This window comes from Astatotilapia calliptera, chromosome 23, assembly GCF_900246225.1.
Source record: "Astatotilapia calliptera chromosome 23, fAstCal1.2, whole genome shotgun sequence".
Taxonomy (NCBI): Eukaryota; Metazoa; Chordata; class Actinopteri; order Cichliformes; family Cichlidae; genus Astatotilapia; species Astatotilapia calliptera.
This window is the reverse complement of record NC_039323.1, coordinates 21,058,470-21,086,436: the sequence shown is the minus strand read 5'-3', so window position 1 is coordinate 21,086,436 and position 27,967 is coordinate 21,058,470. Positions and strand designations below refer to the sequence as shown.

At 38.5% G+C, this 27,967-nt stretch overlaps 1 protein-coding gene across 10 annotated transcripts; it reads left to right on the top strand.

Annotated features, from left to right (window-relative positions):
* Positions 1 to 1,092: 1,092 nt before the first annotated feature.
* rpgrb (retinitis pigmentosa GTPase regulator b) lies at positions 1,093 to 24,933 on the top strand. 10 transcript variants are annotated; one of them, XR_003271220.1, is made up of 19 exons: positions 1,093 to 1,237; positions 3,216 to 3,341; positions 3,977 to 4,069; positions 4,770 to 4,832; positions 4,913 to 5,071; positions 5,883 to 6,032; positions 6,484 to 6,642; positions 6,834 to 6,989; positions 7,104 to 7,228; positions 7,829 to 8,020; positions 8,135 to 8,321; positions 8,829 to 8,923; positions 9,018 to 9,077; positions 9,193 to 9,408; positions 18,110 to 18,289; positions 18,390 to 18,435; positions 18,548 to 18,663; positions 23,870 to 23,975; positions 24,071 to 24,933. XR_003271220.1 is itself a non-coding variant. In XM_026159137.1 (18 exons), the coding sequence occupies exons 1-18, from the start codon at positions 1,207 to 1,209 to the stop codon at positions 21,333 to 21,335; spliced, it is 2,364 nt and encodes a 787-aa protein (XP_026014922.1). In that variant the 5' UTR covers positions 1,093 to 1,206; the 3' UTR covers positions 21,336 to 23,190. The 10 variants fall into 10 exon arrangements, 9 of the variants coding, with proteins under 9 accessions (XP_026014922.1, XP_026014921.1, XP_026014923.1 ...); XM_026159137.1 differs by lacking the exons at positions 23,870 to 23,975; positions 24,071 to 24,933 and adding an exon at positions 21,123 to 23,190 and having other exon boundaries at positions 18,551 to 18,663; XM_026159136.1 differs by lacking the exons at positions 23,870 to 23,975; positions 24,071 to 24,933 and adding an exon at positions 21,123 to 23,190.
* Positions 24,934 to 27,967: the final 3,034 nt, after the last annotated feature.

The window sequence follows — 27,967 nt, the reverse complement described above, 5'->3', positions numbered from 1 at the left end:
TATATAATAGTATATGCATTTCTGAATGTGTATACTAAATATTTTTCTACGTGTGTGTGTGTGTGTGTGTGTACACATATTTTACAAATTCAATAGAGTAAACAATAAATAAATATATAAAAATATACAGAGTTGAGACATGTGCAAAACAGTGGCATTACTGTACAGTATGGAGTGCATAATGTTGAAGTTCCAGTAGTGAAGGTGAGGTGTCTATGACGTGTTCAGCAGTCTGATGGCCTGGTGGAAGAAGCTGTCTCTCAGTCTGCTGGTACGGGACCGGATGCTGCAGAACCTCCTTCCTGATGGAAGTAGTCTGAACAGTTTATGGCTGGGGTGACTGGAGTCCTTGATGATCCTCCCCGCTTTCCTCAGGCACCGCTTCCTGTAGATGTCTTGGAGGGAGGGAAGCTCACCTCCAATTATCCGTTCAGAGCACCGCACTACTCGCTGGAGAGCTTTGCAGTTGTAGGCAGTTGTAACTATAATATTGGCCATATTATATTTACATTACCAAAGTGATATTACCTTAGTCTCATGAACAAAATTAGCTAATTGTTATTTACTAGCTAATCTTAAAATGACCGTTAAGTACAGAAATGAAGGCCAAAAATCATGTTTTACAGTCCTGTGGTCTCAGCCTCAGATACTTATCAAATCAAGAAACAAACAAACAAATGAACAAAATATCTTCTCCTTCATTTCTGTCAAACAAAGTTGCATGACACGTTTCCAGCGGTTAGTATCAATGGTTACTAGGCAACCTGGGCAGCACGACGGAACCTAGACCGTCCCATACAGCCCATGAGTTTGCAACAAACTTGCCGTTTATTTTGCAAATCGAGCTCAATACTGCCCCTAGCGTCCTGGAGCACTTCCGTTGTGTTTTGGTTTTTGCATATGTTTTGAATTTTGTAAGTGTTATAGAGTTTGTAAGTGTTTTGGAGTTTGTACATGCTTTGTCTATAGGGGCCACCGTAGTTTTTTACTACTTGCTACTTGCTTTACTACTTGCTCATGTAAGTTTGAGACCCCTGCTATAAATAATGAGACACATGAAATGGCTCTGTTTCTTTAAGAGTCACGTGTGTTCCTTCGTAGCCTAGGAGAAGTTTTGTTTACTTCCGGGTTGTTCGAGTCGAAAACAACAGAAGGGTACCAACACGCCCACAGGCGCGGATCAAAGCGGATTAAAGTACCGCAGAGATGGCAGGCGAAGCTGAAGATGACATTCCGGGTAAATATCAGTCATTGTCGCCTCTTCTGGCTCTCAGAGAACCGTTTGTATTGTAAAATATTCTTTAACTGTAATGTTCACCTTCGGCTAGCTTCAGGCTAACGGAAAGTTAACCTCATGATATTGCATTTCTCCTCCCGTTATTCTGTTTTACTCTACACGAGTGCTTTAGCTATTAAGGTCAAATAGTTTTTATGAATTTTTTCCTCATCATTCCTCACTTTGAATCACTTTGATAGTGATTAATTGTCAAGTATCTTTTTTCCCCTGTCCTGATATTTTCATATTTTATTGTCGATGCCAATGTTCAACTCTACCACATGTCAAAGGTGTTTTTTTTTGTAGTCAGTTGCATTTACGCTCAAACAGTAAAAGGAGAGGTAAAAATAAAAACGGTCTTACTATGGTAAATGGTAAATGGCCTGCATTTGTATAGCGCTTTTCTAGTCCCTAAGGACCCCAAAGCGCTTCACACTACATTCAGTCATTCACCCATTCACACACACATTCACACACTGGCGATGGCAAGCTACATTGTAGCCACAGCTGCCCTGGGGCGCACTGACATAGATTGTTTTAATTTCATGAAAGTGCTTCTTATGCATATCCGTGTCTATAATAACACTAAAGCAATAAAGCAATAGCAAACAATGCATAATTTTTTATATTTTGATACAAAATACATTTTGTTTTCTCCCCCCTTTTTGTATTATTGTGTTTCTTTTACTCTGTTTTCTTTGATGAAGGAATAAAGTAAGTAAGTAATAAATGACCCCATCCAAAGAACATTTTTACAAAATCTGTAACCCTTTAAAAACGTTTATGTCATTTTTTTTCAGTAACAAATAATGCCAAGTATTCAGATCTGCAGCACTCAAATTTGAACGTTTTCCTCCTCTTCTTTTTTATGCAGACTAGATCTTTTCCAAGTGGAAAAATATGTTATTCCTGAATACATATTTTGGCGTAGACTTCTTGTTTGAGAAGACAAGACATTTGAAGACTTCACATTGGGTTAACTTGACTCTTTGGCTAATTTTTAATTAATGTGAAAAAAATGTAACCAAAATGATGCTAGTTAAATGGTAAAAACTACTAAATAAACATTTTGAGTTAGTTTAGTGTCTTAGTTTTGGTTTATTTGTTGGGATTATGCAAAACTTTAAAATATCCAAGATGCAAGCAACAAGTATGCACATAGCCATAAACCACGTAAACAAAAATATATACAGTAAGTTACTATGAGAAGAGAACTGAAATGAGAAGATTGTCTCAAAATGTTAGCTTAATAACTTGAAATTTCGAGTCAGGTATGAAAAACACAATTTTGAGTCATTAATTAAAAAATTTTCAAATACTAACCTCAAAATTTGAATTATGCATAGCAAAAGCAGTTTCTGTTTTTTAGTGGAGGACACAAGCCTCTATAGACTGTCCACACGTGGACACGTGTGGACATGTTCAGGATCTGAAAATTGAAGTCAAGACGTAGAGTGCATCAAACCTCCTTTCTTTTTAATGGCCATCTAGGCGGTAATGCTTGTAGTTATAAATCAAAGCTTCCTTATAAAGGAGTCTATGAGAAAATGAACCTGCTCCTCCCTTGATTTCTTACCTCAGTAAACACTTTTCTGATGAATTCTCTGAGCTCCAATGCTTACTTAATTTGGTAAATTATGGTCATTATCAGAATCAGAAAGGAGGATGAAGCAAGTTAGGACCTTAATTTTGACTGACAAGTTGAAATCATATGAGCACGCTGTGTCTTTTGGTGTCACAGTCAGATCGTTCCACAGCAAATTACGTCTGGATGGAAAAAAAAAATTACTCAGCTTGAGGTTTCACTAACACTAGACTGACATCAAGGTGGCTCCATCCATCCATCTTTTATATAAAGGGCTGAAACATCACATTTGGTGTGGTTAAACTTGAAAATTAATCCAAGTTGGTGATTGGTTTTTTTGGTCTCTTCTTACAGAATCGGGGGCAGTTTTCACTTTTGGAAAGAGCAAGTTCGCTGACAACATTCCAAGTAAATTTTGGCTTAAAAATGACATCCCACTCAGAATAGCGTGCGGCGATGAGCACACCGCCTTAATAACAGGTGAGAGCCCCTCCTATGTTCCAGGTAATACTCATTTACGTGTTTGTACACTGCTGACAAACGTGAAAGCTGGAAATACTGTTTTGATTTAGTTTCACTTGCGCTGTCCTCTTAAAATATGTCTGCTCTAACATATCAGAACTGATATGTTTTCTCGGTTTTGTTTAGATGTACAAAAATTAGATTTATTAAAAAAAAAAAAAAGATAAATACATTAACCTCCATTTTAAGATTTGGATTATTTTTTAATGTTGTGCTTTACAATATTAACCTACTGTCATTTTTAAAATACAAAATTATTTTTACTCTTTACTTTTGTTTGTATCTACATGTTTACAAAAAATATATATTGTATCAGTCAAGTAAGTCAAAATTTCAATACATTTCTTCAATTTAAATTTTAGTTTAATTTCATGGTTATCTTTTGGAGGGGATTTTTACAATTACGTACAATTACTTAATTTGAGGAAAAGCTTTCTTTATTATCCAAATTAGATTTTCAGCTTTTTTCTCTTATCTTTTTTTATTATTTTGTTTTGTGACTGTAACTGAATCCAGCCCCGTGTCACTTTAAAATGAATCCTGCTGAAACATCACAGAGTCCCTTTCAGGAGATTTTCTCTGTGTCTTCACAGAAAATGGGAAGCTCTTCCTGTTTGGTAGCAACAACTGGGGCCAGCTCGGCCTTGGCTCCAAAGTGACTGTCAACAAACCCACCTGTGTCAAAGGTTGGTCTTTATGGCACCTTCTCACTGTTTCAGTTCTTAAAAAAAAGTTATAGAGGATGAGTAGTGCCACTGAAAGCTGCTTTCAGCCAGTTTAAACAGGCAGTGAGGAGGGAGTCCCTGAAGAGGAGGAGACAAAGCCTTCAAATAAAGTGTGACTTTGTTGTAAATATAATCTCAGTCTAGAGGGCTAATAATCTGCTTAAATCTGGAGGGACATTAGCTGAGAAACAGTAAGTGCCACTCCTCAGATACAGAGAAAAGGATGTGTCCTGTATGAGGTTTGTTTAAGTGTGAATTTAATCTGAAAATTACTTTAAAAAGAAAGGATCATTCTTACTGGAAATAGTTGTTCAATACAGAAAATCTAAATGTAATAAATAATCCTAGAAATTAAACTCAAGTCTGATTAATTCTATTTTCTGGCGATTTTAGTTTTTTGGTCATTAGTAGATGGAGGGAGCTGGGCCTCAAAATTTATGCAATGTCTATGTTGGAAAAGTTCTATATAATATTAAAAATGACCACAAGTCTTTAATAAATTTTATAACAGTTTGGAATTATTGTATTTTGCATTGAATTGTACTGAGAACACTTTGTTTTTCTTCATGAATCTTTTCTAAAGTTATCAAAAGATGATGAGGTAAGCTGCGCTCTCCAGATTACCGTTCCCATAGTTTTAAATTTCTTTGTGATGTTTCAGCCCTGAAGTCTGAGAAAGTTCAACTGGTGGCTTGCGGGAGAAACCACACGCTTATCTGCACAGGTCAGTGTTTAGTGTTCACAGCTGTTTTCTTTCAAGTGCTGATGAATATTAAACACGCTTGTGTTGATGTGTGTCTGTAGCCCAAGGGAAGGTGTATGCCTCAGGTGGGAACAGCGAGGGTCAGCTGGGGCTTGGAGACTGTGATGAGAGGACTTCTTTCAAGAGACTTGATTTTTTTGATTCACAAGGACCAATCAAGATGCTTGCTGCGGGTTCGAACACCTCAGCAGCTCTCACCGGTAAGATCCACACAACACTGTAATTCAGCTGTTAGCTCTGATCACAGCTAATCAGAGCTTAACTGCCAGTAAACATTAAGGGAAGTCATATAATAAATGTAAATTAAATGTTAGTTAATTTTCATTTTAAGGTTTTTGATCATTTTTGATGTATATTTCATAATTGTGCCTACATCTACACTAAGATATGCAGTTTTTGTATTGTTTTATTCATTGTATATGTATTTTATCTTACTTTATTTAATTGTAAATTATATTTTTGCTATTTTTTGTTAGTGTAATGAGATTAAAAACATTAAAATTTTTAATGTATGTTTTTTTTACCTTGGAATTTAATTATATAAATATATATTGAAGATTAAATGAAATTAAAATTAAATATATACATATATCATACATATTGTACTACTGGATGTTCGATTTTATTTTTTTGACTTTGCTCATAAATTAGATTTAAAGTAAAAAAAAAATCTAAAAACATTATTGATTTAAAATTATTTTTTTAAACATTCATGTTTTTATATTTTTTGTATTTTGTTTAAATTTGTATTTCATCTGTATATTCTGTATTTTCTGCAGCATCTAAAAAATAAAAAAAAAGATAATTTCATGAAATTCATTTGTAATTAAATTATAGTTATTCTGTTATCAAATGAAAAATTTGGTTAACAAAATTGAAGTAAAAAGATTCCTTATGTTTTAGAAAATGTTGCAAGTTTAAAACTGAAGTGTAGAAGAGAGAACAAAGTGTCGTTAACAGATAAATGTGTTCCCAAAATAAACGTAATCTCTTTATTTATTTCTTTTCCAGCGAGTGGTAAACTCTTTATGTGGGGTGATAACACAGAGGGTCAGATTGGTTTGGGTAAGGAGAGTCAGGTGTCATCACCCCAGGAAGTCAGTGTAGGCCGACCAATCAGCTGGGTCTCCTGCGGGTACTACCATTCAGCTTTAGTGACAGGTGAGTAGAGATAGGTCCCAAATAACCATTCATCACTTTGCAGTGAGCCTGCAAATCGCACATGGTTACAGATAGCATAAGGAACATGGGTGACAGTGGCTAAAATATAAAAGAATAATTCTCACACGTGTGTATTTATACTAATGTAAAAATCAGAACAATAAAAGTTTTTTTTTAATGCAAGTTAATTGGCAAAAATATCTTATTTCCATAGATTTTCATTCACCATATTATTTTATAATTTAAAAAATCAAAACTCCATTGTTCATTTAAATTTAGGTGTTTTGATTTTTGCATATAAATATTATTATAGAATTTAACATATTTTAAAATCAAGTGACACTTTTTAAAAAAGTTTTTTTTAAGTTTAACCAGAATTTTGTTTCCCCTATTCGTTCTGGACCTAAAACCAGTGGATAGCTCTGAGTATTTCCTATTTTTGTTTTCCAAGTGGATGGCGCTCTGTACACATTTGGCGAGCGGGACAGCGGAAAACTGGGTTTGGGCACCCACCAGCTTCCAGGGCACCGAGTGCCTCAGCTGGTGAAGAGCATCAAGGAGCCAGTGACGCAGGTGGCCTGTGGGGGTGGACATACAGTGGCACTCGCAGGTAAATGTCTGATGACAGCAAATAAGACATGTTATTTATTTATTTCCTTTAAATAACTAACTGAGAATAATATTCTCAGTTGGTTTCCCCCTTCCTTCAATCTTACTAAAAAGTTACAGAATGCTCTCAAACAGGGGAATAAAATACTGCAGCATGCTGCAAACGCCTCTGATTGTGTTGGTTTCTTTCAGAGGGAAGTGTGTACACGTTCGGCCTCGGTCAGTTCGGACAGCTCGGCCATGGGACATTCATCTTTGAGTCCCGGGTGCCGCGTTTGGTTGAGCACTTCAAGAAGGGACGAGCCTGTCAGGTGGCCTGTGGAGAAAACCACACCGCTGTCATTACAGGTAAATCTCAGCTCGGTTCATTAATGCCGAGCTTCTCATTGACAACAGAGTTGAACAGAAGAGTTTCTTCACGGATCTGATGTCAGAAATTTTAATCTTTTTTTTTTTTTTTAGAAGACGGGTTGCTATACACGTTTGGAGATGGCAGACATGGAAAACTTGGTCTGGGGGAAGAAAACTTCACTAACCAGTTTAAACCAACGCTGTGCCTGCGATTCTTGAAGTATAATGTTCAGGGAGTAAGTGTTTCATACAGACAGGTTTACATTTGTTCATGCAGTAGAACTTAAAATAATGTATAGGAATTATTTAATTAGGCTTGGAGATAGTTCATAAGTTTAAAGACAATGTAATTTTATTGTCGCATTTCTTATATCTTTTTAATTTTTTGTCTTCACTTTTTACATTAAAAAAAAATTATGTTCGTTTTTCAATTTTTATTCATAATTGCATATATAACATAAAATATATAAAATTTTAAATGAGTTTTACCTTTTAAATTTTTTTTTATTTTTTTGTAAAGCACTTTGAGTGCTCAGAGTAGAAAGTGCAATATAATAACCATTCCATTTGTCTTTTTTTTTTTACCTTTTATACTCTTTAAATACATAATTTAAAAAATTATGTATATTTGTGTCAGTTTTGTGTCAATTTTTAAAATGTGTTATTATTTTTTTAATTACAAAAATCCTAAATACATACATATATAAAAATATAAAATTCATTTTATATTTTAAAAACATTTATTTATTTATAATCATATATATTTTCTATTTTTGTGCATTTCTGGGTGACTTTCATGCATGCAAATACTTTAATTTGGTTGTTGACGTGTCCAGGCGATGTGCGGCGGATGTCACATGGTGGTGCTGGCTCGGCCGAGGGCCCGGGGAACCGGTGAGGTCACGCTGGAGGATGACGATGTGACGGAAAATTTCCTGGAGAAACCATACGTGGAACTGCTGGGTAACACAGTTGACTCATCTACGCTGCAGAGGAGCCTCTCAGCCCGGGTTCGCAGGAGGGAGAGGGTGGGTATGAGGACAATGAACGTGACACTTTTTATAGTTTATCTGCAGATAACAGTTCGTTTCTAAAGAAGTTCATGGGTTAATATCGCTCATTGGCTAAACCCTCTGATTCAGGAGCGATCTCCAGACCAGTTTGGCACCATGTTCCGCACGCTGCCTGCCATGACACCAGGTAACCTCCTCCCGCCACTGACAGCCTCCAGCCAGACCATACCACCACGACTGGCTCCGCCTGAGGTGATCCACGGAAAGGTGCTCAATGGCACTTACCAGCACAGGAACGAGGAGTCGACCCACCAGGGTACCTACTTCATCTGCACCGCCATTGCCTCATCCTCTTTCTGTTACATCAAAGTTTTGGACAATATTATTTGCATTTTTGTTAGACTTTGGGGAGGTTGTTGTCTTTTTTTTTTTGTCTCCTTGAGTCACATCTCTGATAAATCCTATCCCTTTGGCTTCCTCAAGATCCCTTATTCATTTTTATGAAAACAGACACCTGTACGGTATATGTTTCTAAGACCTGGAAGCACTAAGATGAAGTTGGGAAAAATGAGAATGTGAGCTCTGTATTTTTGACATTTGACAATTGGTGTTCATGTCGTTCATGCCCTTTCCCTGAAAGTTAAATGAGTTTCTCTTGATCTCAGGGTTTTCTGCAGATTTGAAATCTGTAAATAAAGAGGTCAGATTCTCAAAATCTTGATTTTTTTTAAAAACATCTTACGTATTTGTTCATCTTTGTCACTATGTGATATTACCTGTATCTGGAAAGCTGCTGCTGAAGATAATGCTGTCCTGTTTTCAGAGCTGGCAGGTGGGGAGACAGACAGTGTTGTGGAAAGTCTGACAGACACTGACAGCGTGAGAGGTCTTGGAGAAACCAGAGACTTCCTCAACATGGTAAGAGATCAATGACATCATCTTAAATGTTGCTCAGAAAAAAAGACAAATATAACATTTTGCTGCTGATTTCATCTCTGCTCCTTCCTGACAGACTCATGTGATGAAGATAGACCCCAGTGATAAAACCCTCACGCTGTCTCCAGTTCAAAAGGTAACTCAAACTCTTACTTTGTGTGCTATGTCCTTTGATGTTTCTGCATGTCTCTTCCTCTCTAATGCATGCCTCTTTTTTCCATCCTTTTCTTGCTTTCTTGCACCGAGGATAGAGGAAGGGTAAGAATGGTAAGGCTATAAAAGAACAGAGTCAAAGAAAGCAGAGAAAGCTCTCAAAGCAGAGCAGTTTCTCTTCCACTTCGCTGTCTTGTAAGAGTGAGGCTGCCTCTCCCCTCCGGGCGTTACCCACTGAACTCCTGAGGAGTCGTAGCACTCGTACTCAGGGCCCGCAGAGACATCAGAGACATCAGAAAAGCAACCAGAACAAGGTGAATCTGATCTTGGCTGTAGAGGAGTTGCAGGAGAGGCCCAGTAAAAACAAACCTACAAGCATCAGGGACATAAATAAGGCAGCATCCAAAGAGCAACAAATGCAAGTTCACAGTAAAAGCCAGGTGATAGGGGTTCACAGGAAGCTGGCAGCAGACTCAAAACAAAGTCCAGAAACTATGAAGAAAAGTTTAGATTTCAACTCTAAATCTGCTAAAGTTGAGAAAGTGAAGTCTAAGCCTGTGAGGGTTAAAAGCAAACCCACAGGAATCAGTTCACCAGGTAAACTCAGTCATACAGACTCAGCAAGCTTTCACCTGAGTGACACTTTGGATGAAGAGAGCATAGTGGGCTCTCAGCAGGTTTCTGAGGTGAAAAAAATCCCCAAATCTAAAGAGAAGAAAACAGATTTGTCTAAGAAAAACAAGAATGAAAAAAACATGAAAGAAGCTCAAATCAAAAAAGGGTCAGAGGTTCAGGAAAAGTCAACAGATCTCAGCCTGCTTGTTGGAGCTGCTTCGCTCGCTGCAGGAGCAGCTTTGATCCAAGCTGGAAGACGATTAAGCTCCACATCCCTTTCTGAGAACAGTTGTGCTGTACTTAAAGAGGGTGTGACTAAATCACTGAGTGAGGAATCTGAATCTTACGCTGCCAATTTTAGCCACAGATCTGCTGTCAGCATCAACATCATACCCGCACCTGAAAGTCCTGAAATGAGGACAATCTCAGATCAAAGTGAACAGCAGATGGACTCTGCCGCAATCAAAGAGGAAGAGGAGGATAATGACGAAGAGGGTGAAGAGGAAGAAGGGCAGACAGATGCAAAAGTAAGCGAGGAAGAGGAGGATGTTAGTCACATTATTAAGAAAGTGGCAGAGAACACTGAGGATGAAAAAGAGAGTGACACTCTTCACTCTGGAGAGAAGTCAGACAGCGATGTAGATGAGGAGGAGGATGAGAGCAATGTTGTGGTAGAAGATGAAGAAGAGGAGGAGGAAAAGAGTGGAGTAACAGAAAGTGAAAGCAAAACAGAGACTGAAGAGAAAGACAGAAACGGAGGTGATGTAGAAGAAGAGGAGTCGGAGGAAGAGGAAAGTGAGGAAGGGTCAAGTCACGAAGCAGAGAGCAAACGTGGAGATACTGAAAGTGACTTGGAAGAAGGGGACGAGGAAGAAGAAGGGAGTTTGGAGAGTGAGGGTGAAGAAGATGAGGTTGAAAGTGAGTCTGTGAGGTCTTCAGAGAGAGAAGAAAGTGAGGAAGAGAGGGAGACCGAAGAAGGAGAAGATGAAAAAGAGGAGGAAGAAAAAAGTAGTGCTGAAGAAGTAGAAGAGAGTAGTGAAGAGGAAAACAGTGAAATTGAGGAAGAAGAGGAGGCGGAGGAACAAAGTGAGGAAAAGGAGGAAGAGACAGAGGATGAGGAGGAGGAAGAAGAAAAAGAAGAGGATGAACAAAGTGAGGAGAAGGAGGAAGAGACAGAGGATGAAGAGGAGGCAGAAGAAAAAGAAGAGGAAGAAAGTGAGGAAAAGGAGGAAGAGACAGAGGATGAGGAGGAGGAAGAAGAAGGAGAAGAGGAGGAAGAAAGTGAGGAAAAGGAGGCTGAAGCGGAAGATGAGGAGGACCAGAGTGAGGAAGAAGAAGACGAGGAAGAGAAGGAAGATGAAGAAGAAGAAGAGGAGAAGGTTGTCAAAAAGAAAAGGTCTGCTGAAGTGAAAAGACAAAGTGCTAAATCAGCAACTAGAAGCAAACTAAGGTTAGGGGTCAAAGGTCAGGCGGCAGGTGAGTCAGAGGAGTTCTGGGATGATGTTTTACCTCAATACCTCAATCTGAAATAATAAGGGCCCTTATATCAATATTATTGATTTATTGATTTATTGAATAACAGGAAATGGACACGATCAAAGTCTGAAAAGTAAAAAAAATAAATAAATATTGTTATAAAAATGGCCATACTAGAAAAGCTTGATACAGGTCACATTACTTTTTCTGTATAAATAGTTAAAACTACATTGTATTCAGTTTTGTATGAGATTACTCAGTTAATTAATTAACATAACCAAAACAATGTCAGGAGAATAAATTGTATATTTTTATATAAAGTTTTGTCATCTGCAAAGAAAATCACTAAAATACATTTATGTAAGAGAAGGGAAGACAAAGTGGATTAGCCAGACAGTTAAGCCAGTTATATTTTTAAAATGTCCAGTAATAGATCTTTGTAGATGTATGAAACATTAGACATTTAAAGTCAATATCACATAGTTTACATTAGTGAATTAGCATGTAATATTGACCCTTTCGAAATGCACGACAAGCAGTGTGGATGTGACTGAACAATAGAAGGCAGGTAGCTTAAAAGATCAAGTATCCATGCTAATGCTGGTGAAATAAGGATTCAATGTCTTGGTTAAAATTGCCTTGCAGGCAGTACTTAAATGCAAAAGCACAACAGATGTGGATTTCACATAATTATTTTTGTTTTTCAGTATTTAATTTTTTATTGACCTTATTTTTTCCTAGTAAGATATTATTCTTTCTCTTTTTGCACCTGGAGACTATCTGAGCTTTCATGTTCTACACAAATTTCCATGTGTTTATCATCTATCTTTTGTGTTTGCCAAAACTACTTAAGTAGAATTTTCAGGTATCTGTACTTGAATCAAGTTGTTGTTGTTTTTTCAGATAACTTTTTATCTTTACTCCCTACATTTTTAAACAAATATCTGTACTTTCTATTCCTTACATTTTCAGAACGTCACTGTGCGCCTTCAAACATCAAACCGATTTGAGGCTAAACAATAACACATGAGAGGAAATCCAATTTGTAATCACCAGAGCATGCGCCATAGTGAGGGGTTTAAGTTCGGGCCTGTGGTTTATTTGGAGCAACACCAGGACGAGTGCAGGTGTCCATGAGTTGTGGTTGCATTATTTCTGCATCTACATAGTGCTATAAAGGAGGGGTAATTTCAAATGCAGCATTTCTACCAGTAAACATCAGCAAACACAAACTGTTTGTGTCTACATTTTGTCACAGTGTGTTGTTAGCCAAAGGTCCAGACACTGTATTTCACAGGGAGAGAAAAGAAAGAGCTAACTTCACTAAATGATGGAAATAGATAAGGAAGACAGGAGGTTATATTTATAAGTACGGACTGCTCAGTGGTATTTGATAATTTTTTTTCATATTGTGAAGCATGCTGCAAAGCAAACTAAGCTAGATTATCTGTGTTAGTTAAAGGTTGCATTAAAATAATCTAGTGCAGGATAAGCTGGTTAGCGTTCAGTAAGGTGATGTTATGAATTTGAAGTTAAGTTGATGAAGTTTAGATTCATTCACTGAATTCCACCTCTATATTGTTTAGTATAGAGACAGCATAAACAGTGCTGACAGCAGAGAACAGCAGGGCAACTCATAAAATATCTTCTTACATTTGTTGAATTCAGTTCTCCACAGAGAGCAGTAAACCTCAGAGCAGTAGCCCAGATCAGTTGATCACAGCCTGTACACTCAGAAAATATACTGGAGCCCACAATAGAAATTGTGATTCTTTTCCCCACACTGAGCCAATTAGGGCTGCTCGATTATGGCAAAAATGATAATCACGATTATTTTCACTGAAATTAAGATCTCGATTATTTGACGATATTTATTTAACAATAACAATGTATTGAATAATGACTTTAAAGATTGTCAAAAAATAATATAAAATAGTGTGCAAATACTGATAACAGTGCAAATGTTTGCAATATAAAAAATAAATGAAAAATGAGTTCTGACTCCGCGAACCCATAATGTTTCCACACCACTGAAGTTTTTTTTACCTCTCTTTTCAACCAACGGCAGTCACTCTCCTCTCCAAATAACTTCTGCTTAGCTGTCCGAGCTTCCCTCGGGTCCTCTTAATCAGCGGTCCCCAACCCCCGGGCCTCGGACCGGTACCGGTCCGTGAGTCGTTTGGTATGAGAGAGTTGAGGCTCAGGTGTGAAATGTATAGTTTTCAGGGTTTTTATCGGTTTTCAGCGTTATTTTGTTATTGTTTTTATCGTTTACTCGGTTTTCCTTGGTCTTTTCACATGTGTTATGAATAAATCTTCTTTTTTTCGGTACCGGTACTAGTTTTATTTTGTTGTATTTATCCGTGACACCTTAAAGGCCGGTCTGTGAAAATATTGCTGGGCATAAACCGGCCCGTGGCGCAAAAAAGGTTGGGGACCGCTGCTCTTAATTGTTGTGACACGTGTTCGAAATGCAGAGACGTGCGCTCGATTTGCCACACGGAGCAGCGCGAGAGTAAAGCACGAGGGAGGGGCTAATAATCGGCTCAGTCATTTTTAATGATCGTTGAAAGCCCAGATCGTAATCGTGATTAAAATTCGATTAATTGAGCAGCCCTAGAGCCAATTCAACCTATTTTAGGGTTTCACTACCTACTGAATCCCACTTTCACCCCTGAGTGTACTCATTTTCTGCTTAGAGGCAAAGTCATTTTGTACAATGGAAGCAAAAGAAAATAGAGCTATTTTTGTTTCCTTCTTTTTCTCTGCTTATTTTCTCATTTTCAATTAAGATTTAAACTAAAGTTTGCATTCTCATTTATTAATATTTTATTATTACATTAATACAGCACAAGCTTCAGTTAGCTTTGCACAAAAATCGCTAGTAGAAACGTCCTTCAAAGAGGTACTTTTTACTTTCTTACTTTGAATACATTCATAGCCAGTACTTTTTCACTTTTACTTCAGTAAAGAAGTTAAATCAGTACTTAAGTACAGAATGTTTGTCCTTTTTCCACCTCTGGAATACACAAGCTTCTTTGTGTTTATCTGAATTTTATGTTTTCATTCTGAAACAGCTGGAACATTTGCATGTACTGTGCCTTTCCCTCTTACATGTTAACCACACCATCTTTTTGATTTCATATATTATGAATGTGTTTCTTTATAGCTTTCTGAACCCTTTCTCTCATAACGTTGTGTTGTTTTGGGCTGCTTTTGTATTTCCATCCAGCCTTTTGCTTTTGGTTTACAGCAATGCTTACTCATGTTTGTCTTAAGTATTGATTTAAATGCTTTTTGGTTTACTTATATTTCCTTGGAAGCCTTTTCTTTTTGCTTCTGCTTCTGCTCAGTTATGCATGGCTCTTGCAACCAGAACTCTCTGAATTTCCAGTATTATGACTAATAGAGTACCCAAATATTCTTCAAACCTTCAGCCTTAATCTTTGTCTTGCTCAAATTTAAATATTTTATCTGGAATTATTTATGTTGCTATTTCTATTAATTTGTATTTGTAATAAATATTTGTGTTGCATTACAATGTGTTTTTTTTTTAATGTATTATGACATAGGACATTTGTTAAAGTAGGTCTTAATGATACTTAATAGTCACAATTGTTTGTGTACATTCACTACTAAACAAGATTGTATTAGTTATTTAGACCAGGCTGACATCTGCTTCTGCTTCCATCTCATACGTAATTGCATGCCAAAATCTTTCATTTTTGTAAATGTAAGTTTCTTCTGAGAAATTAAAAAAAAAACTCTCAAAAAAACAATCTCAGTGGAAAAAAGGCAAAATTCAATGAATGTTAACCATTAGACTGTTGTATTTATTGTATCCAGTATGTCTTGCCCTGTTATATTTTGATATACCTTTATTAGTCCCACAAGGGGAAATTTCATAAGGCTGCCGACCTATTGCACGCAATGGCGGGGCCATCTTACCCTCCGACCATACATACATTACACAAAACATCACATGGGGAAGACAGGTCAGAGAGGTATAACAATGGAAAATGCACCACACGAGGAAAGATAAGGAGAAAAAAATAACTCCCCCCAGACTGAGCTCCAACAGGGAGATCAGTTTGAGAACAGAAAATAACACCTCTGCACATAGTACATGAAAAAACTCTTAATACACCAAAGAAACACATGACAAGCAACAGGGGTGGGTAAAGGGGTGAGAGACAGCCGATTTAGACAGTACATCCGGGCCTGCAGCCTGTGCACTGGCCTCCCTGATCCACTGTCAGCATCGGAAGGGAATAAGCGTCGAAGGCGTTTGGAAAGGGAGTGGGGGATGAGTGTGTGCATATCAGTGTATATGTATGTGTGTGCGTGTCCACAGTTCAGCTGAGACAGTGTCCTTTGCCCTGCTAGGCTAAGTAAACAGTCTTCCAGCCAACCCAGGTGGTCTTGCATGGAATGGGAAGGAACAGACTAAACACAGTCGTTATCAGGGTGTTTTTGATCGGCTCCAGCCTTGAGACCGCAGCTGGCACCAAAGGGGTATCCGCATGAAGTGATGGTGGTTTTTACTTTAGTGCGAACAGGTCATATGAATTTCAAAGCAGTTCTACAGTCCAACACTGGTCTCTCAATCTCCTGTTGGAGAGCCGCGAGCTTCGTCATACTTGCGTTCTGTGATGTTGTCATTTCTTGTGCTCCACGAGCCGATTCTGAGAACTCGCGGCAGTGTGCCTCCCCGAGATGTCATCCAATTTGCGCCCAGAGATGTTATTCCAAGCTAGCCCTTCCGAGATGTATCCAGTCTGCAGTCAGAGATCTTATCCTGAGTATTCACAGCAGCCGTAGCCTCTCCAAGATCTTATCCGTGCTGCACTCAATGAGCCCATTTTGAGAAACTCACGCCTCTCCCATCGTTCCAATCCCAGCGGGCAGCCTTGTGGGGGTTTGAACAGCCGGTTCCGCTTCCTTAATTCTTCGATAAGTCAGGGCCATATAATGCCATATAATGCCATATAATGCCTGGAAAAGACTACAGCAAATCATGTGGCTTTTTTCTTTCTCTTTCTCTTGTTTTTAAGGCACTACACAGCTCTCCAGCTGACACAGCTGATAAATAGGATGGTATCGTGAACCTTAATTGATACTACGATATACTATTAAGTATATTGTGTTTGAGTGTTATTTAAAATCTATTTTAAATAACACTCAAACATTTTTTAAAATTAATTAATTTTTTTGAAGGACGTCTTTCTACTGAAACACATTTTATAAGATTTTCGGTGGAAATAGTAGTGGCTATAAACAGGTTCTTTGTGGGACACCATGTTCATTACATGCAAGTTAGGTTAAGGACAATCACGTATGCAGATAATACCTGATTAGCAGGGTCAGTGGGAGTTTTATAGTATATTCTTTGAAAGATAATAAATAAATAAAATTAGTTTAGAAGAAAGTCACTCAAGTACTTTGAATACACATCGAATATTTAATTTATTTTATTTAATCTCTCACTACTTTATTCTTTTTTCAAATTTTGGGGGGATTCAAGCAGTATATCATTAAATAGACAAAAATTGAAAAACAACTGTCATGACTCTGCAGGGCACAAAAGCCCATCGGGCTATATGATAACCCGACAGGCGAGGCTGAGATAGATTTTGGTCGCCCGACCAGAGATATCTGTAGCTCCGGAACGTCGGGCTAGCGATTTTGCAAGCCCCGAAGAGGAAGATTTTTTTTTTCTTTGGGAGGTAGCTGAGACCAAGAGCTGAGCTAATGAAGAGGAAACATTTGACTTTATGATGCAAATATTTAACTGAATTATAAGAAAATCTGCCTTTTTCAGCCTCAACTGTCAAAAATATCACAGTGGACACTGACAAACTCACAAACTCACTTTGTCAGTAAGGTGCCAGACTAGCATATTTCAGAAAATGATGATGTGAGGAAAATCTGTTCCTCTGTTTCAGTGTCTGGTGTGTTCGGGATAAGATAAGGTTTGACCTGTTTCGTCTAGTGATGATGCTGTTTTAGTGTAGAGTAATACGTCTAATTCTAGCATCACTATAGTCTTTTCCAATCATTCCTTGCTTGTCAGTTAATTCAGCTGGCAGAGCTTATATTTTATTCTGTATAGTAAAAACATTAGCATCAAACTAGAAAGTGCATATTTTTCATGTCCTTTACTTGTTCTTTATTTTAAAGAACAAAGGAAAGGACAAGAACTGAAAAAAATGCTTTCCATTCATTGCAAATCGAAAGCAGTTTTTTTTTCTTCAACTTAAATAAACTCATGCCTTTGTCTTGTTGTTATTGGAATCTGCTAATATTAACCAAGCAAGGCCTCAGTCACACAGACCTAGAGACTGGATTTGTAGCCACAGGTCCTGAAAAAAGGTGAATTCCACTACTAGGTGGTGAGTGGTATCTAGAGGTTGCTGGCAGTGTTGGATCAAAAACCTTGTGATTGCTTTTGTCACTTGTGAGTTATGGTGATCACCAGTAATTTCCAGGGAAGATGCCAAGTTGTGTGCAAACACTTGCAAACCAGTCCCAAAGCAATAGTAAAACTGTAAAAAAAAAAAAAAAGTATTACATAAACCAGATAGCGAGACCATTGCCATGGTAAAGCACAACTTTTTTCCTTTGAAGGTGAATGGTCTGCATTTCTGGTTTGTGTCACACACTTGACAGTTTCACTACCACTCATCAAATAGTTGGTGAGTGACCAATTAATGTCTTCTTTAGTGTCTTCCTTGCAATCTGCAGGTGATCTGCTAGCAGCTAAAACAATGACAAGGGTGTTTTCATGGTAGCACATACTGACTTTTCCGTAGCAACCAGAAGTTGTGAGAGAATCACAGACAAATCTCTAGGCCTATGTGGCTGAGGCTTAAAACTGCTTATGACTAAATATTTTTCATGTCCTTAATGCTCCTGTTTTTGCAGGACTTGACAAAAGGGTTTGCTGAGACATGGACCAAAGGCGAGGAACAAGGTCAAGAGGAAGAAGAAGGAGAGGAGGAAGATGATAAGGTTGATGATGATGACGAGTTGGAGGAAGACGAGGAGGAGAATGACACACTGTTGTCCTCGACAGAGAAACCAGTAGAAGAGACCCAGAGTTGTGTAAATAAGTAGCACTAAGTTGAATATCGGGCATCTTTGGTTTTTGTTGGTTATTTGTGATTAAGATGGATTAACATGTGAAATGTGATCTTCCCTGAAGCCCAAAGAGGTGAAAGAAGAGCATGTGCCTGATGGACAGCAAAGAGGTGACTGATTTTATCCTTAGTCAGCTGCATGTTTGATGAAAAATCTAAGTAAAGACGGTTAAAAAGAAATTAAAAAGACAAGACAGATAACAATAATGTCTGGTATTACCAGCAGCTGAAATCAGTGAGCAGCCCAATATCAAAGAAGAAAAGACACATGAATATACCACATCAGCCAACGGGGAGGTAGATGGAAACTCCAAAAACCAGCCGGGCTCCAACAAAAAGGTACAATAACTGTGAACATTGGATATATTCTTTGTACTGTGCCTTCAAAACACTCTCAGAAAATAAACTTTATTTTGCCTGTATGGGCACAACACTCCTCACTATGGGATTACCTCTATGGTGCTGTTTTTTTATGTGTTTTTAACATTCATTGTTTGAATTTCAAGCGACAGTTATAGTGGGGCAAAAAAGTATTTAGTCGGCCACCGATTGTGCAAGTTCCCCCACCTAAAATGATGACAGAGGTCAGTAATTTGCACCAGAGGTACACTTCAACTGTGAGAGACAGAATGTGAAAAAAAAAAAAAATCCATGAATCCACATGGTAGGATTTGTAAAGAATTTATTCGTAAACCAGGGTGGAAAATAAGTATTTGGTCAGTAACAAAAATACAACTCAATACTTTGTAACATAACCTTTGTTGGCAATAACAGAGGTCAAACGTTTACTATAGGTCTTTACCAGGTTTGCACACACAGTAGCTGGTATTTTGGCCCATTCCTCCATGCAGATCTTCTCGAGAGCAGTGATGTTTTGGGGCTGTCACCGAGCAACACGGACTTTCAACTCCCGCCACAGATTTTCTATGGGGTTGAGGTCTGGAGACTGGCTAGGCCACTCCAGGACTTTCAAATGCTTCTTACGGAGCCACTCCTTTGTTGCCCGGGCGGTGTGTTTTGGATCATTGTCATGTTGGAAGACCCAGCCTCGTTTCATCTTCAAAGTTCTCACTGATGGAAGGAGGTTTTGGCTCAAAATCTCACGATACATGGCCCCATTCATTCTGTCCTTAACACGGATCAGTCGTCCTGTCCCCTTGGCAGAAAAACAGCCCCATAGCATGATGTTTCCACCCCCATGCTTCACAGTAGGTATGGTGTTCTTGGGATGCAACTCAGTATTCTTCTTCCTCCAAACACGACGAGTTGAGTTTATACCAAAAAGTTCTACTTTGGTTTCATCTGACCACATGACATTCTCCCAATCCTCTGCTGTATCATCCATGTGCTCTCTGGCAAACTTCAGACGGGCCTGGACATGCACTGGCTTCAGCAGCGGAACACGTCTGGCACTGCGGGATTTGATTCCCTGCCGTTGTAGTGTGTTACTGATGGTGACCTTTGTTACTTTGGTCCCAGCTCTCTGCAGGTCATTCACCAGGTCCCCCCGTGTGGTTCTGGGATCTTTGCTCACCGTTCTCATGATCATTTTGACCCCACGGGATGAGATCTTGCGTGGAGCCCCAGATCGAGGGAGATTATCAGTGGTCTTGTATGTCTTCCATTTTCTGATGATTGCTCCCACAGTTGATTTTTTCACACCAAGCTGCTTGCCTATTGTAGATTCACTCTTCCCAGTCTGGTGCAGGTCTACAATACTTTTCCTGGTGTCCTTCGAAAGTTCTTTGGTCTTGGCCATGGCGGAGTTTGGAGTCTGACTGTTTGAGGCTGTGGACAGGTGTCTTTTATACAGATGATGAGTTCAAACACGTGCCATTCATACAGGTAACGAGTGGGGGACAGAAAAGCTTCTTACAGAAGACATTACAGGTCTGTGAGAGCCAGAGATTTTCCTTGTTTGAGGTGACCAAATACTTATTTTCCACCCTGATTTACGAATAAATTCTTTACAAATCCTACCATGTGGATTCATGGATTTTTTTTCACATTCTGTCTCTCACAGTTGAAGTGTACCTCTGGTGCAAATTACTGACCTCTGTCATCATTTTAAGTGGGGGAACTTGCACAATCGGTGGCTGACTAAATACTTTTTTGCCCCACTGTATAACCTTTGTGTAAAAAACACACCTTTTCAAAGCACTAAGGACTGTGTGAGAAAGCCAGAAAAAATCCACACAGGGCAGGAAAGCAAAGGTTCCACATAGGTTCAGTCCAAAACCATGTTGTTGTGAGGAGACAGTCATTAAACTGTCTCCTGCCATTGAAACCTAGAAGACACTGCACAAATATCATTTTTTAGTGGTTGGGAACATAAAACATATATATCTTTCTAGTCCTTGAAAAGTTTTATGGCATTACCTTAAGGTCTAATCAGCCTTAGAGCATACATTAGTGTAAATTGTACCTGTGTCTCACTGTATAGTTTTAAAAATTATAGAAGAAAGTAAACACACAAGGAAAGAAAAGACAAAAAATCAAATGTGAAATGTTTAAACTATCAGCTGAACAGATGTGCAGATGAAAGTAGTATGAAAACGCCGGGTTAGAGTTCTGAATCCCATTTTTAAAAACCTCAGTATGTTGACCAGTGTTAACTTTGACAGCAAATTTTGATTTAGTTTTATTTTTAGTCTTTTCACTAAAACGTAGTTTAGTTTCAATCATAATATAGACATTCAAATTCTTTTAATTTTAGTCTTTGCATAATCCTTAACCTACTTTACATGTGATAAACAGAAAGGTAATTAGAGTTAATTATCTCATCTTTGCCCTCGCAGCTCTCGCTCTTTAGACGACTTTCGTCCTCCAGGCCCAAGCAGACAAATGACAGAGATCAAACCTCAGTGCAGGGCCTTGCCAGCGGAGACCAAGCTATCCAGGGAGAACCTCCATCTCCGGCTGCTGCCATCAGTGCTGTGACTCACCAAGGTCGAGCTCCGCAGCAGTCTGGCTCCAGAGGACCTCGCTCTGGAGCCTGCACTGTGCTATAATTCCATGAAAAAAACTCTCAGATGGCCTCAGTAATCAGAAGAAGAGCAGAGTGTGAACAAGCTAATTAGCTGCAGATTCCCTCAGTGATGCACAGCATCATCAGCAAATACACTAATCAGAACAGACACAAACAGAGAAACTGAATCCTTCCTTCTTATAAACCGTACAAACTTACCACAAACTCATTTTGACTGAAGTCTTCTATTCTGGAAGGTTCTAAGCAAAAGATTGTGGCTGCTCATTAATCCTGGGCACACAGAGGGTAATACAACATCAAACATCCTTCGAAACCTCAAGGAAGCACATTGTTCAGCCAAGAAAACACACAAAAACTTTGCATTTGTTAAAGGATTACTCAACTGTCAGAGACTATAATATGGCTAGGAAAGGTTTTTATTTTTCTGTAAATTATCCTGTCACACCTGAAAACCCTGACACCGCGCTGACTCCAAACAGCAATGGAAAGAAAAAGTAGAAATTTTGATATGATCCATGTTAGGAAAAAAACACATCTGAATGTTTGTCCAGCCTCAGTCACACAGGTCTGAAGATTGATTGTTGATCCCCTGGTAATCTCTGGTTGCTAGGGGAAAATGAGTGAGTGGTTGCTGGAGGTTCCTGCTAGCCACTTGGAGAAATCAATTGCAAAGAAGGTGCTGCACTAAAAACTTCATCCTGATGTCTTAGGTTGCTAGCATATTGCCGTGGTCGCCTGTAGTTTGCATGGAAAATGCTAACCTATGGGTGACTGTGGCAAGCTGCTTGCAGCCAAAAAATTGCAAAGAGATTTTTGGTGCAACACTGTATACGTCTTTGTGATCGCTTTCATATCCATCAACCTTTTGACAACTGGTCAAGGAATACTCATGGTTCTCTAGTGATCAGTGGTTGCCAGGGTGTCACTAATTAGTCTAAATGTCTGTATGACTGGGGTTAGACCTCCTCTAATGGAGTATGGGACCACTTGGTGGCTCCTCAAAGACTCTTAAAGTGGACCTTTTTTCAGATTTTTCTGTTCTTGGCTCTGTGTGATGTCATACGGAGTGGATATCCTTAATATGGTCATCTGTGAGCAAAGAAACTCCACCTACCTGTGGTGAAAACTGTTTGGGAGGGGAGAAAAGCAACCCCTAGTATCTGATAAATAAGGATTATTTTGAACTGTGAATCATGCAAAGCTGCTCTAACAGAGTCGAAGAATAAAAGTTTGGAGGTTCAAGTAATAGAAAAAGGTCAACTTTAAAATGAATTAAAACCACTAAAAACCTTCAAACGGACCTGAGAGTAATGCTTCATAGATGGAGCAGAAGGCAGCTTCTGAGTGATGTATTTTTTTTCTCTTTTCCTAAAAAACAGAAGAAAAAAACACAACTGACTGACTAATCTCTTTATCATATTTTGTGTTTTTTTTGCTAGTTATCAAATGTTTCTGTAAAAGTTTTAAAGGTTTTCCAACCCTTTGATTCCACTTTATTTCCTGTCAATCTAACTCTTTCCGCACTGAAGAGTTTACCTGGAGTATTCCTTTACGTTCTTGTGTTTTACTTTCTGTTATTCGGGGTCCCATGCTTTGGAGTCAGCAGCTGGACGTCCCAGTGAATGTTTTTGTTTTCCTCTCCTGAGCCTGTGTGTGTGTGTGTGTGTGTGTGTGTGTGTGTGTGTGTGTGAGTGTGAGTGTAAATAAGATTATTTATTGCTCATCCTGGAGCACATTTGCACTTTTAATATAAAGGTTTCTTAGAGATGCATTACTTTTACATTCTGATCCAATAATCTCATTTAATCTCTTGCTTATGTTGATTTTTTTTTTTAAGTTTGGATTTTTGTGATAATAAAGAATTTTATATAAAGCGACAAAACAGTCTCAGTTTCCCTCCTTTTGTTTTTGTTTCAGTGGGAACATTTGTTGTTTACAAGCACTGTTTTTCATTTATTATTATTTATTATTATTTATTAAGCAGCACTGAAATACCTTTGAAACTCAATGAAAAGAAAATGGATGAAAATGTGAAGTTTGCAAAAGAGGTTAAATGGTAAAAAGCATCTGAGCAGGTGTACATAACAACGTGGCTGGCGAGTTACGATAAAGTGTACGGATAGTCGATCTGCGTCATTTAAAGAGGTAATATCATGACAAGGAGTTATGAGGAGTGAGGACAGGGTTGAACTCGGAGTGAGGTGTTTTTTTTAAGGCTGATATCTGGTAGTAAAAAAAGGGTGAGACAAAATTCAAAACAAATTTTAAACTTGTTTATTTATTCATTATTATATAGCGTTAGCATTGGGAACATGTTTCATGCAGTAAAAGATAACGATAAAACCACAGATCTACACTGATTTGCTATCAAAATCGACAGTGTACTGCACTTACGCCTCACTCTTCATCAAACTTTTTTATTTCCTGATTCAAACCAGCAATGATCAGATAACAAGCATGTCACGCTGGCTGCTCTGAAAAGGACCCACTACTAGTTTGATTTCACTAGAAGAAAGACATTACCTGTGGATTGTGTGTGTGTGTCTCCTCATTTAGCAGACACGCTACAGGGACTCAATAATCTTCATTTGATCTGGACCAGGACTTTTCTCCAGACATGACTGAGGTTTCTATGATGGGTTTTGTGCTTCTTTTGTTTGTGGTGAGTCAACAAAGAATTTTATGTCTTTACAAACTGAACTTTGTTATTTACTTATTACTTATTTATTTTTTAATGGGCTTGATCGGCTTTTTCAGCTAAATTTCTCCCAGACTGAAGAAAGAAGATAAATGGGGCTATTTAATAACATGTGGTTTAGCAGTTTTAGCAGCACCAGAATCACTTCAAACATAAACGAAACTTTAATACTCCTTTTGGAAGAAAACAGGTGGCCTCGATTAGTATTTATTCTCGTGACTGTCTTTATTTAGCTGTAATTATGCCTAGGATGGTGAATACTATATTAGAAGAAAACAAAACACCTCTGTGAGATCAGAAATTCTAGAAAAAGCTGTAAAACAGACTTCAAAGTCTTTTCCCTTCACTTCAAGTATCCTATTGCAACAACACCAAGAAAAGCCAATTGGAATGTGAATTTCACTAAAATTAAATTTGACTGAAACTCCTCAGATGGAAAAAGTAAAACCCAAGACAATTTTCAGGGAAAAATGTTTTTATGTCATGTGTCAGGAAGAGATCCAGAGAGTGATAAAAAACAATGAGAGAAGCCTCACATTTACTGAGTCAAATAATCGATTAAATGCATTTTTGAGGCTGTCATTTTCTATATCTGTATGTATGTTAAAATCACAATAATTATTTTACCAGAACTGAGCAGATAAAAAGTCTGAGAAATCAGACAGTAGAAACTGAGTAAGAGACAAGAGGACAAAAGATAACAACTAAAACTGCTTGTTGACTTTTCTAATTTACTAAGAGCCAGGCTTTCAAACGAATTAAAACGTTGGCTGGGTTTGGTTAATTAATAAGCTGGAGTGGAAGACTGTTGAGGTCAAAAGTCCTCACTGAACATGGTGGATCCTCTTCAGGCAAGTATTACCCAGTATTTCCCAGTATTACCTCGAACCCAAATGTTGAGTTTGCTTAATCCACTGCATCCTGTTTGTCTCCAGTCGCCAGTGTTGGTCAAGTTACTTGAAAAAAGTAATCAGTAACTAATTACTGATTACTTCCCCAAAAAAGTAATCCCGTTACTTTACTGATTACTTTTTCAAAAGTAATTAATTACTTAGTTACTTAGTTACTTTTTAAAAACACGATTTACAACCTGAATAGGTGATAAAGCGATAGAGCTTTCAGCCCAATTCTACTTTTTCTACATAATCCATCATACAAATTATAATCAAATGGAAAAGTCTCTTTTTAAAACTTGTTTTATTAGTTTTAATCTTTTAACTTCATGCATCAAGCAAAAATTTAATTATATGCAACATTCTCTTGACTTGAATAAATTAGTTTAACATTTAAACCTATTTTCTGCACATTCCAGCACATAAAATAAAATATTTTTTGTGTTTACACTCACTCTTTCAAATAGATGCAAGTAAAACACAGCAGAAAATAAATAAAGTCAAAGACTCAGCGGTCCTGTTGCTCTATTTTCACCTGTAAAGCAGGACTGCGGTAGGCGGAGGTTTACCCTGGTGCAGGTATGCCGCGGTCAGTTGAAGAATCCGCGAGTTTCTCTGTGAGTTTCCCATTACATCATAGCACACTCGGTGCTTGCTTGGAAGTTTAGGTTTTTTTTGCTGTAAAAAGAAGTTTTCTTCCCATGCACGATGGACGCTAATGTTTTTGTCACTTTTTATGGAATCAAACTCAAAGTAAGGTCAGTACTTCCACGCTTTAATCGCTGCATGCTCATACTCTCTCCCACAATCGATATGTTATCCATTGTTGATCTGCAACACAGCTGTTGTCACTAACGGCCAGTGTTGGGACTAACGCGTTATTAAGTAACGCGTTATAGTAACTACGTTATTATTGTGGTAACGAGCACGGTAACTAGTTATTATGCCAAAACCAGGAACGCGTTACTCGTTACTGGGATTTAGATAGGGTCGTTACTCGTTACTTCGTGTGGTGGCTATCGCGGAGTTTCGACAGATTCAGTAACATTAGCAAGTGGTGGAGGCCAGCAGGTGGATGAAGGAAAGGGGACGCAGAAGGAAAAGAGACCCGAGGCGGCCGCCGGTCCAAGTGTGAACTGAACTTCAGGTAAGAAGTTATGACCTGCAGTCTCTCTGGGTCAGATATGAACCAAGTTTAGGTGGAGTTTATTTTCGTTATTCTGACTTTTTCCATACTGCGTGCTAGCTAGCATGACGGAGTTTCTATACAGCTGGGTGGTGCTATGAAGTTAATGATGTTGAACTTTATTTTGTTCATAAGTTATTAGAGTTGCCAACCGTCCTGTCTGGTATTCAGAGAAAATATTACGCGTTTCGTATTGAGGTGAAAAGGAACAGTTTGTCCCGTAATTCAGCTACAATGAAAAAGGCACCAAGCTGGAGTTATTCTGTGTCTTTGCTGCACAGCTGCCTCTTCTTTCATTCTCCCCCCTCCCTCTCCCGTTTCTACTTCAATCATGAAATCTGATCAATGATCAGCTGATCGTCTCTCTTGTTTGTTTATCGCCCACTTTGCGCCGAAAGAGGAAACCAGCGGATGTCGCGCTAAACAACAGCAGCACGTTTAAGCTTGATCAGCTGTTGTTAGAATTTATTTAATATTAATTTCTAGTATCAGCTGATGTTTGCTGGAGCCACAGCTGTAAACCTGCTGGTCATGATATCGGTTTGGTTATGTGATGAGAGGGAAACATGAAGATGAAACCAGGAAATGTCCTTACTGAATCATCAGAGCTGTGATAGAGAAACAGGTTTACCTTTTAGTTAACATGAATGAGTTGAAGGGAAGTTATGAACTGTTTCTGAGAGACAAATAACCCCAGGATCCTTTTCTAAGTAGCTGACAGCTGGTAACTGTGCAGGGGCAGGTCTAGCAAAGTGTTGCCAGGGGTCCATGTAGGGCATTAAAAGGGAAAGGGGGGCACAAGGAAATACTTTCTTATTCTCATTTAAAATGTCTCACTTTTAAAAAAATAATTATCTGAGTCTTGCAACAAACAATTGATAGATTGATACATATATACCATCAGAACAGCGAACATCACTGTCACAACAGTGTTTATTTTCATTCAAAGGCTTTATGATTTTTGCTATAATGGTGGGCCCGGGACGATTTTTTTGTCCCAGTCCAGCCCTGTATGAAGCTCATCTTCAGTCTGGTGTTACCTACATCTTCCTATTCAGAAGGCAGAATTTCCGAGTTCTGAGTACAATCGAAAGCACCACGACTGCAGTTTTTGTGTTGGATGTAAAAAGCAGGCTAGGATAGAATCAGGTGTGGCAATCTTGCTGGGTATCCAGTTACGGAAGCAACACATTAACAAGAGAATTCTGAGTAAAACCAAAGTTACTTTCTGTTACGTGTCTGCAGGCTGCATGTTTTCTTTCCCTCCCCTTTTGTTTGCCATTCCCTTAGGTCGCAGACTGCAGGCTGATGTCAATCTGGGGACGTCCAATTAATTAGAGGAGGGAGGCCCTAATTGGACAAACCAGGAGTGAAGCCCTTGATAAGGAGACTCACCTGTGGCTGGGCACGGCTCTCTTCCCTCCTTGAATTGTTTGACACATGTGTGACGTTTCCCTGCTGTCTTTCTTTTGTTTGATGATTGTGGTGGGAGTAAAGTGGACTAGGTAAGTTTGGGGACCCCATACACTTACTCACGTAGAGTCTTTGTGTTAGAAACACTAGGTAAGTAGGTTGGTGCCACCCATGTAATTTTGAGCTTGTTTTAAGTTGAGGTTTAGGGTCTTTCTCTCCTGTTTGTTGCTTTTCTAGGATAGTAGCTCAGCTCAGCTAAGTTTTGGTTTTGTCTTTTTGGTGTTTTTTTTTTTTTTTTTTTTTTGGCACAACCTAACTGTCCCTTTTTCCCCCACATTTGTTGTTTGAGTCTGGGTTGTTTATTTTGTGAGAGCGCCGCCATTAAACCTTTTTTCATAACACCTGTACTGAGTTTCCGGAGTTGTTGTGTTATCCCCTCCTGCCCTCGGGGAGACGTAACACTT

What these genes read in the sequence shown, in the direction of transcription:
- rpgrb (XM_026159131.1), top strand. Translation starts at nt 1,207, where the DNA reads ATGGCAGGCGAAGCTGAAGATGACATTCCGG. An exon ending in CCACACCGCTGTCATTACAG is followed by an intron (nt 6,990 to 7,103) that starts GTAAATCTCAGC and finishes TTTTTTTTTTAG; the next exon opens with AAGACGGGTTGCTATACACG. An exon ending in CGAGGAGTCGACCCACCAGG is followed by an intron (nt 8,322 to 8,828) that starts GTACCTACTTCA and finishes TCCTGTTTTCAG; the next exon opens with AGCTGGCAGGTGGGGAGACA.